General features: G+C 39.1%; 1 protein-coding gene across 2 annotated transcripts; it reads left to right on the forward strand.

The window, feature by feature from the left end:
- The first annotated feature begins 3,647 nt into the window (after positions 1-3,647).
- onecut1 (one cut homeobox 1) lies at positions 3,648-13,476 on the forward strand. 2 transcript variants are annotated; one of them, XM_056765928.1, is made up of 2 exons: positions 3,648-4,969; positions 8,189-13,476. In XM_056765928.1, the coding sequence occupies exons 1-2, from the start codon at positions 3,877-3,879 to the stop codon at positions 8,476-8,478; spliced, it is 1,383 nt and encodes a 460-aa protein (XP_056621906.1). In that variant the 5' UTR covers positions 3,648-3,876; the 3' UTR covers positions 8,479-13,476. The 2 variants fall into 2 exon arrangements, with proteins under 2 accessions (XP_056621906.1, XP_056621907.1); XM_056765929.1 differs by having other exon boundaries at positions 3,648-4,954.
- The last annotated feature ends 236 nt before the right edge of the window (positions 13,477-13,712 follow it).

The following is a 13,712-nucleotide window of genomic DNA, read 5'->3' on the forward strand; positions in this document are numbered from 1 at the left end:
TTCAACGTGAAACATTAAAAAAAATCGATTTAGTGATTAAGTGAGTGTAGAAATTGAAAATATTGTTGAATTAAAAAAGGACGGATTCATTTATTAATGCTTGTTGGACACGTAAGTTTGGAATGAGCTTCAAATTATCCTGTTAAATCAATCTATTAACACTTTCGGTTACTATTTCTTTCAAAGTGTTGCTGTAATTGTATCTTTTCGCTCCACTTTCAATTGAAAGAAATTGATCCGCTAATGTAATCCAGAATCGATTGCTAAATATTTCAATCATCCTCTCCCTGAGCATTGAGACCCGTGAGTTACAGATAACAAACACATAGGCCTACCGTATGTATTTCTAAAATAATCTTAAAGGACATATTCTGACATTTGTTACTATCTTGTCTTTTAACTGTTTTTATTTTTTTAACAGTATTTTAATTATTAAAGGCTTATTCACAAGTAGCCACATTTCATAGCCTAAATAAAATATTTGAACTAGTGAAATGTAATATTAAAAGAAAAAATCAATATAACCATGGAGCATTATGAAATTCTTTGTCAATGTCAATACGATGTTTACAAATTTAGCAAAACTATTTTTCACTAATCAAATTAGAATTAAGTTTTTTTTAAGAAATAATAATTATATTATGTTGTTCTGTTGACAACAAAAATAAATAGTAATGATCATACAAATGTTAATAACATCTGCTTTTTAACATTTGGTATTATCTAATATGTTACTTTTTTTGGTTAAGTTACATTTGAACTATTAGCTAATCAAAGTAAAGTAATAGCCTATGTGCAACTTATTGAATTTTTTCTACAAAAAATAAATAAATCACGCAATGAAAATAACAGAACAAGGTATCACTGCGTAAACATTTACAGTATTATTTAATTTAAAAATACGTTCAAATTACAGAGACAAATTTTTTTATTTTGATAACCTGCCTTGTTAATGTTTGACTCTGCATTGGTTGGCGCTGCAGTTTGTAGTGACATTACAGTGTTCATTTGCCTTTGATTCATATTTAAAATAAAATGTCTTTAAGCGGTTCTTCACATATAAAAATAATTAATGATTTGAGGAAAGTTCAGGGGCAGAAGTCTTTAAATTATTGAATATTCTTGTGAGGCACCAACCCCATTAAGAAATGTTAAACGAAGAGACTTTTATAATCGATATTTTGTGCATTGGCACTGCCTTCTCTGTATTCAAGTCCATCTTTATCAGGTAATAAGATAAATCATAGTGAAACTAAAATTAAAATGTAAACACAATTGATTTTTTTTAATGTAACAACGATTTTTCGGATGTCTAATAGGCCTATCTATATTTTAGCTGTAGATTTTTATTTATTTTAAAAGCATATTTGTTAAACAATAGTCTATCAGCATATCGTTTTAGATATAACTATAATTATTATTATTGTAGGTCTAAAAATATAAATTTTAATTTAATTTAATACAATTGTGTGGGATTGACATATTTTGCGTTTCTTTCCAGACATTACAAATTAATCGTGTCAACATTACTTTCAACGGTTAAAAGATAACTTTCAGGGGCAAGGAGAGACGTAGGTCTCAACAGAAAAACCCTTCATATCCCCCACACACGCGGACGCACACACCGCTGGGCACGTCACGGAGACACGAGTGCGAATGAAAAATATCGACCACTATGAGAATGTGCGCAGATGTGTCTTGCTGCTAAATTTCGTGCTTGAATACCATCTTTTCATCAAATTAATGGTCGACGCTGATAATGCAAAGCTGCACTCTGTGGCTGGCCATTTTTGTTTGTGTGAAAACAAACCATTCCTTAGCGTGCCATTAGCTTACCACTGTCAATTTCCGGAAAATTTGTATAAACTTCTAACATATGCTACAACTAGGCCTATAACATAGACTTATAATACGTGTAATATATAATGTTATTATTAATGTGTTTTATTGATATTATTTTCATTAATATAAAATATATCTTCTTGAGAATAAAGACAGGAAACAATTTTGAATGTTTGATTTACTTTACTACAGTCCTAAATATTCTAATAATTATTAAATGTATGAGGCGTATCTGATGGACACAGTTGTCAAATCGTCACTAACTATCCGAGTTGAATTCTAATTTGTGGCAATTTAACTTGTTAATTTTTCTGTCTATTTTAACTCGTTAATCTGGGTGGTATTGTTCTTGACCCTGACAGATGTATGTGTGTTTTGTCACTAAGCAGGTCCCTAAGAATCAAGGAAAAGTCTGAAAAAGTTAATCTCTCGCCTCCCCCGCAGCTGTTAGCTTCAGGAGTCTTGAAGCGTCACCTTTGACATGTCCCCAACGAGCGCGAGCGGGGGCCAAAGGCAGGGGCCCCAGGACTGACCGCTGCAAGCTGTCACCACACCCGGGCTTGGATGCTTTCGTCGGGCCCCTAACTGTCCGGTTATCTCGTTCTCTCGCTTGACTGCATATGAAACTGACTTTCTGAAGTCGAATTTAACTGTAAACAATGTGAGGTCTAGCAAAGTGATATCTTTGCGTGAGGGGAGAGGGGGCTTTATAAATGCACTAATAATGTTTAGATTACGCCAACTCTCAAAAACGCCTCCATACGAATTCAACATGATATGTGTTGTTATTACATTGTGAATTGTATTGGTCTAATTTCTCCAATAAATATTAACATGCACACATATACTCATTTCAATTGTTAGTTGTTTTGAATAGATGCGTCTGTAAAATTATTAAATGTATGTGTTAATTTGATGTGTTATTTATTTTCCGTTCATATGGATTTTTGAGCTGTCCACTATTATACATTAAAAGGTGTTTTCATGTATTTTGCTAAATAAACGGGGGTCCTGCTCATTTAGGTGCAGAATGAAGTTCACTCGTGAAAGGTAATGTGCTGTGTCATTATTCTGCCAGGCCACGGAAGCGGGACACACTCCTGATGGCTTGGTTCGTTACTCTTAATAGCACAACAATAGAAACATCTGTCCAGCCTTTCTCTGCCTATTACCAATCCGTCTGTGCCTGATCCCCCTTAAAACTCCAACTCTGCATGGAACACGATGACTCACATTCAACAGTCTATTTCATTCTTGAATTTCTGAAATAAAAATATATTTAAAAAAAAAACACAGTGTGTGATTAGATTGTTTTCCATTGTAGGTCGTGGCGCTCAGATTTTTTCGTTGTGCTTTCATATATTTTACACATTATTGAAATCGCCTAAATGTGTGAACACTTCTCTAAAGAACCAAGAACCAAGAATATCCCAGGTGAACAGAAGTAAATGTGTTTCCTGCATGCAGCGCATTTAGAAAGTTCTCCAAAACTAAAAACATTTATTTTATGCATTCATAATAATAGTCTTAGATTAGAATTCATGAGATAATGCAATCATTTAAATGTGGTATAATTAAAACACTTAATTTTCGAAACCATTTATTGATGCTTTGGTACATCAGTTTGTCTGAGGTCATTCAAGCTATGTCCAGAAGGAGGTATTCCGAATGGGGTGAAACTTCCTTAATGCTTGACGTCAGAGGGCTGGGAGCAGCGCGCATGCGCGGGAGCGCGGAGCGGCAGCCGCAGCGCTGAGCTGAAAGAGAAACAACAGCAGACATGGCAAGAGATGGCGAGGGACGCGAGCACACTGACATCATGCACTGATGAAGGGACGGGGGCCTTAACATCTGAGGAAAAATACGAAACTTTATAACACGAAAAAGGGAAAAAAGAAAAAAAGGAAAAAGAAAGAAAAAATACTGGAGATTACAGAGACACTAAAAACTGAACTTCATTTTCAATGAGCGCACTTCTGTGGACACAGCTCCGCTATATCAGATAGATGATTTGTCCACTTGCTTGCACGTATAATGAACGCACAGCTGTCTATGGAGAACATTGTCGATCTGCACGGATTGAGTCATGAACCGGTACCCAGCGCAGCGGATCTCATGACCGGAGACAGCTCTCATCATAGGAGCCATCGGAGCACTCTGTCAGCCCATGCGCGCTCCATGGGCATGGCATCAATCCTGGACAGCAGCGACTATCATCACCACCGGCCCCCGGAGCACCCCGGGCTCGCCACCCATCTGCACCCGGCCATGAGCATGGCGTGCGAGGCTCCCCCCGGGATGAGCATGAGCAGCACCTACACCACTCTCACGCCGTTACAGCCCTTGCCGCCGATTTCAACCGTCTCCGACAAATTCCCCCACCATCATCACCACCACCATCATCATCACCATCACCCGCACCAAAGGATCCCGGGCAACGTCAGCGGGAGCTTCACCTTGATGAGGGACGATAGGGGTCTGGCTCCGATGAACAACCTGTACTCTCAGTACCACAAGGACGTGACCAGCATGGGACAGAGCCTGTCGCCCCTGTCTGGGTCTGGACTGAGCGGCATTCACAATTCCCAGCAAGGTTTGCCGCCGTACGCGCACCCCGGGGCCACCATGCCCGCCGAGAAGATGCTTACACCCAATGGATACGAGGCACACCACCCCGCGATGCTGGCTCGACACGGGGAACAGCACATGAGCGCGTCCTCGGCGAGCATGGTTCCGATAAACGGCATCCATCATCACCCTCACGCCCATCTCAACGCCCAGGGCCACGGGCAGGTGCTGGGCTCCGCTCGGGAGCAGAGCCACTCCTCCGCGCCCGGTTCGCAGCTCAACAACGGCAGCAGTTCGGGTCAGATGGAGGAGGTCAATACCAAAGAAGTGGCCCAGAGGATCACGACGGAACTGAAAAGATATAGCATCCCGCAAGCCATCTTCGCGCAGAGGGTGTTGTGCCGCTCACAGGGGACGCTCTCGGACCTCCTCCGGAACCCCAAGCCTTGGAGCAAGCTCAAGTCCGGCAGGGAAACCTTCCGAAGGATGTGGAAATGGCTGCAGGAGCCTGAGTTTCAGAGAATGTCCGCGCTCAGGCTCGCAGGTGAGAGAACAATAGGTAATGCACGCTTCTCCTCTTTCCGCAGAATCATAGTCTTTATCCTCATTACGGCTCTTCGCATGCAATTCATCAGTGGCATACACCGCATCTTTTTTTGCTGTAAGGTTTTGCGTTTTTCTGTTGTCTTTTTGCTATTACTATTTTTGTGCTCCTTCGTTTCACTTTGATACTCAAACTCAAGTGTGTGCTCTAGGTGCATGTGGACCAAATGTAAAGTGATCCCCTAAGATATACATATTTAGGAACGTGGTTGTTTGGGCTTGCTTGTTTGTTTTGAATTATTTGATTCGTAATTTGTTGTTTGGTTATGATACAACATAATAAACACCACAGGACCTCCCCCATAAATAATCAGAGTTGTGTGTATGGAAAGCTTCCAGTCTCATTGTCTCCGTTTAGAAATTGAAGAAACACGAGCGCCCCACGGTCCAGTTGTATATTCGTTTATTGATATTTATCAACAACTTTATTTTAATCATAACTACATGCCCGACGTTCAAATGTAGTCACACGTATTCAGTCTGTTTGGTAAATGATGTGCGTAAATATGCGCAAAACCGCGTGTGTGCGCGCGCTGCTGACATGAGATTTAAAAACGCGTCGCAGAGTGTTTTGGTTTTTCTTCTGTTTTCTTATGGTTGGATCTCTTCATTCGTTGTCCAGTTCGTGTTGGCTGTGAAGCTTTTCTTAATTAACTGATCGAGCCTCCATTAATTTGCCTCATGAGAATTACAATCAATTTGAGGGCAGTGATCCGTTCAAAGCTCTCTCTCTCTCTCTCTCTCTCTCTCTCTCTGTCTCTGTCTCTGATATTTGTCATAAATCAGAGAAGGAATTAATTGGAGCACGACAGAAAAAAACTCTAAATTAAGTTGAAATAGTCTATAGTTTTAATGGTGAAAAATACATGTAAATGAAAAGGAGATTTTAATGTAGCTTTTTCTGTTTGCAAATGGTCTATTAGATGTATGGGGATTTACATTATTTGTCATTTCAAACACTTTATCAAGGCAATTGTTTTATTAATATTAATCTTACTGCATAGTGCAATAAGGTTTGGCTGAAATTGTTATTTTGCTTTTGACACACAATGAGCTTTTGATTGACGTTTTTATTTTATATTTTAGTGGCCCAAATATGAATGTTCCAAAACATTTATTTTTTTAATCGTTATCATAGAATACATTTCGTTTTCGAGTTAAGTTATACTGTGTTTTAAAACCAGTTAAATTTTAATATTAACATTGTCCACGTTTTGTCGTAAGCGATATAAAAAATTGTGTTCGTATCCTTGTTTTTATTACTTGGTGTTAATATTATTTCTGCTATTATTGAACGGCTGTTTGGTTTGTTGTTGCTACATGTCAGTTAGATTTCGTTTCCTTTGATTTAGTGACTTTATTTTCTTATTCTGCAAAATGATATTGGAATGAGTGAAGGTGATGTATATTATTGATTTAATACACGTGGCTAAGGGTATGTGATCGGCCTTCTGAGAGGTAAATATAGAATTGGTATATCGATTATTCAAATTTAATTCCCTTCTCCTTTTCCTTAGTAATGTAAGACAGTAGAGCACTCAGCACTATTTCACCTTAGAGCTCTTTTACACCTTACAGCAAGTCTCCAATTTTGCATGCCGTATTTTCTCTGCATTTAAAGGTTTGGTTAACATCTCGTGATTAAAATTATACATTCTGGAAATAACTTTACATCAGTTATAAAAAAACACTTGGAAGTCAACCCGGTGTTTCTTTATTAAGAGAAGCAAAGAAAAAAAATATGAAATGTAGCCTGTTATGTTTATCTTGTTCTTTATTATTATTTATAAATCTAACGAAAGTTAGATGCAGCATTATAATTCTTGCCTATTTTATCTTAAACGGGATTTTTGTAAGAGTTTGTAAATTATGACTAGATATTATCCAACAATTTTATTCAGCATAATTGCATGCTAAACAGTCAGTTAATAGTGCTTAACAGAACACTGATTAATGTGCGTGTGTAAATTTAACGAAACGGCATATTCATATTTATATTGAGGCATAACTACTGATCTGTTAATATGTTACTTATGCTATATCATATCGTGTTATGTATATTAAGCCTATATAGAGGCATATCAGGGCCGTGTTGGTGTATTACTACTTTTGCATTATTTTGGAGCCCTTTTCTGAAATCATTTACCGTGGACGCGCATTCGTGTACGCGCTTATCTGGCGCCTGTCTAATGATTTGCAGACAAACAGTATCTGGGATGATCAACTGTGTTGACGGATAAAGAAGTTCGCAGTTATTTCTCTGGGAATTTACGTAGGTCTATTCACAGCGGCCTTGTGCATTTACACAGTTTTGATTTATGGCACCTGATAACGAGCTCATTTGCTGTTGTTAATATTTACCTAAAGTTCCAAACGACATTTCCTTTGCATAGTTTTGTTATTTATTTTTGTACACACAATACCGGTTTCGTATATAAAAAAAAAACACCAAGCAACAGGAAATGTATATCATGTTAGATATTTTACAACTTAAATACATGGGCGCAATATTTATGCAAGTATTATTTATATAAAACATACTTTTTTATTAAAAAGGGTTATATCTTGCGAATAAGTTGTCAAAATTAAGAAATAACCACAATTCTGCAATATGATTTACACCATCGAAAACTAATTTATATTCGGGGTGAGTTGCAGAATTTTTGTATTTATCAGGCTACGTAAACGCTGCTGCACTTACCGTCTGTGACTGTTTCAATGGTCACAGTATATGTTCCACAAGCTTTTTGCGCCCCCTTGTGTTTTTCTCTGTAACAGTCGGGTCGCACACTAGAATTTAAAAGCAAACAGTGAAAGAACAGTAAGATCATACACCCGGGTGTTTACGTAAATGTATTCTACATTGTAGGCTGTTATTTATTGACCGATCATAAGTGATCTGATTGGCTGTGAAACTGGATTGATTAGGCACCATCTCGTTATGGACAGTTCCATAACGTTAAAATAGAAATCTCTCAACAAAACATCGTGTCTATAGATTTTAACTTTGTTTCATAAGAGAAAACGTCCTATATTTTAACCGACTTGAATAAGGAACAATTTGTAAAGAAACATCTTTCTCGATAGGCAAACCGTTTTGACATTTTATATTAATTTAGCAAAACTTTGTTTGTTTCATGTCTGACACCTGCATATCAACCTTTTGTTGTTTCAGCATGTAAGAGAAAGGAACAAGATCACGGGAGAGGCGAGCGGGGGAGCGTCTCCAAGAAGCCCCGACTGGTCTTCACTGATGTCCAGCGGCGGACTTTACATGCAATATTCAAAGAGAACAAGCGCCCGTCCAAAGAGTTACAAATCACAATCTCTCAGCAGCTGGGCTTGGAGCTCACAACCGTCAGCAACTTCTTCATGAACGCGCGTCGGCGGAGCCTCGATAAGTGGCTGGACGACTGCAGCTCCAACTCGGGCAATTCCTCCTCCAGCACTTGTACCAAAGCATGATGGAGTAACGGCTGCGTAATGACAAAAAAAAACTTCGGTGGAAAAGCTTTAAACAAAGAACACTTAACAAAAGACAATTTTAGACAGCATTTTGCCCTTAAAACTTGTACAAAACCGATATTTATAATATCCAAAGAGAAAACACCAAAGACTCGCATTTTGGACTTTGTTCGTCCGTGTCTGACATACTGCAAAAAAGAAGTTACACTCCAATCACTGGTCGTACTCATCTCAACAAACTCCCCAACCTGCGTCTCTTTTAACGTGACCCATTGCTTTCAAGGACCCTTTTCTCGTCAACAATTGGACATTGTCTCAAACGTGGAACGATTGTTATTTACGTTGATGTCCGAATCTGTGACGTTACTGACCCGATCACTTGACCTGCAGTTGTTATGCCTGACGTCACACACACACACAACCGTGTGTCTGTAAACATCCCTCAATGTCATAGGGCACTCAAATCTAGCCAGGGATGTAAATATAGCTGATGGAGAATCTTGAGATAGGTTGCCCTGATTGTCACCCTCAGGATTGTGCTTTCTTCCTATTTGTTAGAAAAGTTACTAAGGAACCCGAAAATACATATGCGCTTGCCATCTTGACTTCTCAATCACAGATGGTACAACCAAAGAAACATGTGTATTTTTCAATCAGGCCAAACTTTTGACTCCCCTCCTCATTAAATCATGTGGTAATGTGGACGGTGGGTCTTCTGCGTTTAACATATGATTAGATCTGCCATTTTTCCTTTAATCGCTGGTCAGATATGCCTTTGTGAGTGTGCATCCCCAGTCCTTTCATGTGATTATTTCAGGGAGATGTTTTGCTAGCTTTAACCTGCCTTTTTAACCTGTATTTTAAATATTTCAATGCCAGTGGCTATAAACCAAAGATAAAGTGACATTAACCAGCACCTGTCATCATTTCATATTCATTAACATCTGGGGAACTACTGGGTTATTATTCTTATGGATTTCTCCAATACTTCTGGATGAAATATGTAATAATTTTTTTGTAGTTGTGAGCTTTATCTGGAGCAAATTTGTATGCACGTTAAAGGTGCTGTAAGCGATTTTTTTGGCCGCTCAATTGGATCACCCTCATCACTTCAACCGCTTGACTTCTCTTCAAAACCCCGCCCTCAAAAAATCTGTTTGCTGTAAACCAACCTGATGTCATCTAATTTGTTTACTGAATGCAGAGCTGTTCCGAGACAAGCCGATTCCTCAGGACGCTTATTTCAGTCCCTTACAACGATCCCTTACAATACATTTAACAGTCATTAGATGAGAAATTCTGTTTGTTTTGTGTTTCAAATATCCTGCTGTTCTCACCATGAGCTGCATTAATTTCCAATCCACTTGGATGTCACGTCCATTCATTTAGCTTCATTTCTCATTGAGATCACGCTGAACGAAAGCCTAAGCTTCATTTTAACTGCATCAATCATGACAACCACTACAATGTCCCCAAACGGGCCTGGACCCAAAACCCAGTAGAGAAAGGGAAGCGTGTTCTATGCATTTCACAACTAGGAAGAAAGACTATGATCCTGTGGCAGGGTAATGTGTTAAGAGACTCATTCATTGTCTCTTGTGGCGTAGTTTAGCTTTAACATATATTTGGTATTTACGACTATTGTGACATCGAAGCATATATAAATGAGCGCTCATGTAAAAAAGACGAAAAAACAACAAAACACATTAAGACCTGCTGATATTTATAGTGTGAACCAAAGATGCTACCTCAGTCCGTTTCCATTCGTGATTTCTATCAAAGTAATGATACCAAAGAATACCAAAGATTTGTTCTCTTTGCACGGCCTAAATGAAGGATAAGGTGAATGAATAGATGGTGTTTTCCAGCCCTCCCTCCTTTCCTCCCTCTTTCCCTTGCTCTCTCTCTCTCTTTTGCTCATCTGTGCTTGTATAACAGCGCCCTCGGCAGACATGCGTTAAACTCACAGGACGAGTGCCTTGCTTGAACCAAAGTGTTAAACCGCCGTTAACCTCCCACCTTTTAACTCTCGGAATACCTCAGCCTGTGGAAGGGCCACTGACGAAGAAACAAAAAGGAATATCTCTTCTCTCTCACCATGGTGCTTTTGCCAGTGCAACCATGCAATGAAAACATACCAAAGGAATTTCTCTTGCTTTCTCCGTCTCTTTTGCTGACAAACCAAAGCTCCTGCCACCTCCCTTTTAAGCCACTTGCCCGGCCCCCCTCGCCACGTCACTTGTGGGTGCGTCCACCGATTAGGCCGTGCACGTCTTTACCAATATCTGAATACCTCATAGTAATACGTTTTCACAGTTCTGTTGTATAGAGAGTTTATGTCATAAAGGCAGAACTGAACTAGTTTGGTAATCATTGATGATTCTTCTTCTTCGAAAAAATCTTTATGAGTATTTATTTTGACAGTTTTGGCTAAAGTGCTCAGTTTTGGTCACCAAAGGCGAGTTTCTGTGATAGCAGAATGAAACTCAAGAAAAGGACAAGAGAAGCTTATTTTTATTAAAGCCTTGTGTTATTCCGATTCTCTATTACGATACGACTATTGTTTTTTACAGGGTAAAACCAACTGCTGTGATACTGTGTGTCTACGTTCACTTTCTTCTACTAGTGTGTTGTGATTTCTGTTAATTTAATTGCATTTTGTAATGCCGAAACTCTGTTTTAATTTATGTATTTGTAGAAAATATAGATTTGTACATAGTAGGTTTTTGGAAAAAACGAAACAAAAACGAAACAAAAATGAACATTCATTATTATGTTACAGCCTTATGTCAGAAGTGTAGATATATGGATCAATTTCCATTACTCTTTGTTTGTATGTAATCTGGCACTTTGGCCCATGTACAAAACACTGCCCAAGATCCGTAGAGGACTGACCTCTTTCCCTGCGTCGCAGATGGAAAAGCAGTGTGTGATGTTTTTAATTTGATTTTTTTATTTAAATGTTCTGAATGATTTGTCCTTTGTATTTCAAATCATTGTTTTATGGGTATTGCTGCAGATCCAAAGATTTTTAAAACAAACCAAAAAGTGTGTGGGGGAGGGATGGGAGGGCAGAGAGAAAGTTGTGTAATTTTCAAAAGCACTGACGTTTGTGAGGTCTTTTGCTGTCTGCACGGGTATGAACCAGTAGTGGGCATAGTGGGCCAATATAGACGAGCTTAGTTCAATCTGTCGGGGCATATCCTGCTAAATGGTACAATCTGAGGCTTTCGGGACAGAGGGCTGCAAGTCCTGCTCACTTTGTTGTGTCAGACACCAACTGGGTGAAGCCTAGACTGTGGGTGGGGTCTAAAGGCAGCAGGTCTGCCGCAAGCAGGGCAGTAGTGGCGCTGTCCAGTTCCATCCGATACCTGCCAATTTTGGTCCAAATGTGTATTTTGACAATGAGCAAAGTCTAATAAACCTGCAACGAAAACAGGAATCGGTGTGTGCATGTGTGGGGAGGGCAAACGTAACAGGTTTCAGGTAAAAGGTTTTGTGTGGACCTTCTGCACAACAAGCGGCACCAAGCGGAATAAAAAAAGGACTGTTTTCAAAGAAATGTCCATTAGCATTACCAAGCGAGCATCCCCAGATTTATATGTGACCCTGCCATCTTTGTTTGCATAAGACTATGTTAAAAATTCTCCTAACAAGTCAGACATCTGTAAAGTATCTACTATAATATAGTGTTTTTTTATATAATGCTTGAACAATGTTTGATCAGAATGACAACACATGTATTTTCCCTGCTTTATGACGTCAAATTCAGGCAAACAGTTTATCCCACAGCATTGGTTAGACCAAACAAACAGACTGCAGTTCCATTTGGTGCCGCAGCAATTACACACCTTTGGATGCCTGTGTTTGTGAGTGTCCACTTTGGATGGAGGATATCACAGAACTGAGAGAATGAAGCAGTATTACGTCCCTTAACATTAGCAGGATTGAATATAAAGCCCACGGTAGCAGAGCTGTTCATCTCGCTGTGCTATACAATCAGAGTTGTTTTGTTTATTGCATTAGGATTGCTGGCCAAGAGTTTCTTGTATGCCACTCAAATGACGTCTGACAGAAGCAACGTCTCTAGTGTTGGTTTTCTACAATAGTTAAGAGTCTCAAACCCTACCCTGAGTCAAGAGCCTCTCTAACCAGAACCCCTCCTAAACCACAGAGTCAAACCACAGAGCTGTTCATTTGACAGTCCGCGTGCTCTCAAAAACACCACTAGGTTGAGTGGCACAGAACACACCCTTCTCTTTCCCAACCGTAAACCCCGCCGCTAATGTAGTGTCTAGCTTAGATAGCTCGATGTATGTGAATGTTGGGATTGCTCTAATCATTAATTCCTATCCCAGTTGGTTGTCGTGGAAAAGGAGTTCCTATTTGATAGAAGGCTTGGCTCTGCGTGCCGTATAATACTGAGAGCGCCTAAGACAATCAGCTGGAAAACAAAATCACGTTTTCGTTTTTTGATATTTATTTTTTGTAGGTCCAAGAGGGACTACTTCCAGCGATGATTATTATTAAGAAAGAGTAAGGTTTTGATAAACTGAAAAATAAACTTGCTGACATTTTCTTTTGCAAAACTAGTGCTCGTTCCAATTCAGACAGTGCATCTTGTATCAAGCTGATTCTGTTATAACGCTTTCTTTTTTCTCTTTCGGCCTGTTTTCTCTGTACGTTGTGTCTGTTTCAGTGGAGGAATGCAGTAGGTATTACTCTCAGGTTGTAAAGCGTCTTGCTCTTCATTTCAAATTCTGACCTATTGAACTGTTTGGTTTATTTCCTCTTTCTTCTGTTTCCTGTTAGCTACTGTTCTCTATGCCGTGCAATATCATCTTCTGTGTTTGCTAAGCAAGAAAAAAAAAAGGAAAAAAAAAGATGCAAGTTATGATGTCACCATGCTTTTTTCAGTGTTAAAATGTTTCAGCATTTCTGTAGTCACAAAAATGTAGAAAATAAAAAGGTTGGGTTTTCCAGCACATCACAACCAGACCTTTTGAAATCCTTGTCTTTCATTTGTTCTAAAACCAGAAAGAATATTGACATTTCAGTAACTTGTTTTCTTTGAAATGTACCTTCGTTTGCTACCACACTCTAAAATCAAATAGTGCTTGAAGTGGTTGTTGGCTCGTAATCTTAGGTGAACCACTTTTAGTGGTGTATAGAACCAGTTTTGGTGCTTCAGTGGTACTTCAGCGGTTCTTTGGGATAGCACCTCGGCCACCCCA

This window comes from Triplophysa dalaica, chromosome 14 (assembly GCF_015846415.1).
Source record: "Triplophysa dalaica isolate WHDGS20190420 chromosome 14, ASM1584641v1, whole genome shotgun sequence".
NCBI lineage: Eukaryota > Metazoa > Chordata > Actinopteri > Cypriniformes > Nemacheilidae > Triplophysa > Triplophysa dalaica.

Bases quoted from the DNA above. Each gene is read 5' to 3' on its own strand.
- onecut1 (XM_056765928.1), top strand. From the start codon at position 3,877: ATGAACGCACAGCTGTCTATGGAGAACATTGTCGATCTGCACGGATTG. The intron at 4,970-8,188 runs GTAATGCACGCT...TTGTTGTTTCAG, and splicing joins CGCAGGTGAGAGAACAATAG to CATGTAAGAGAAAGGAACAA.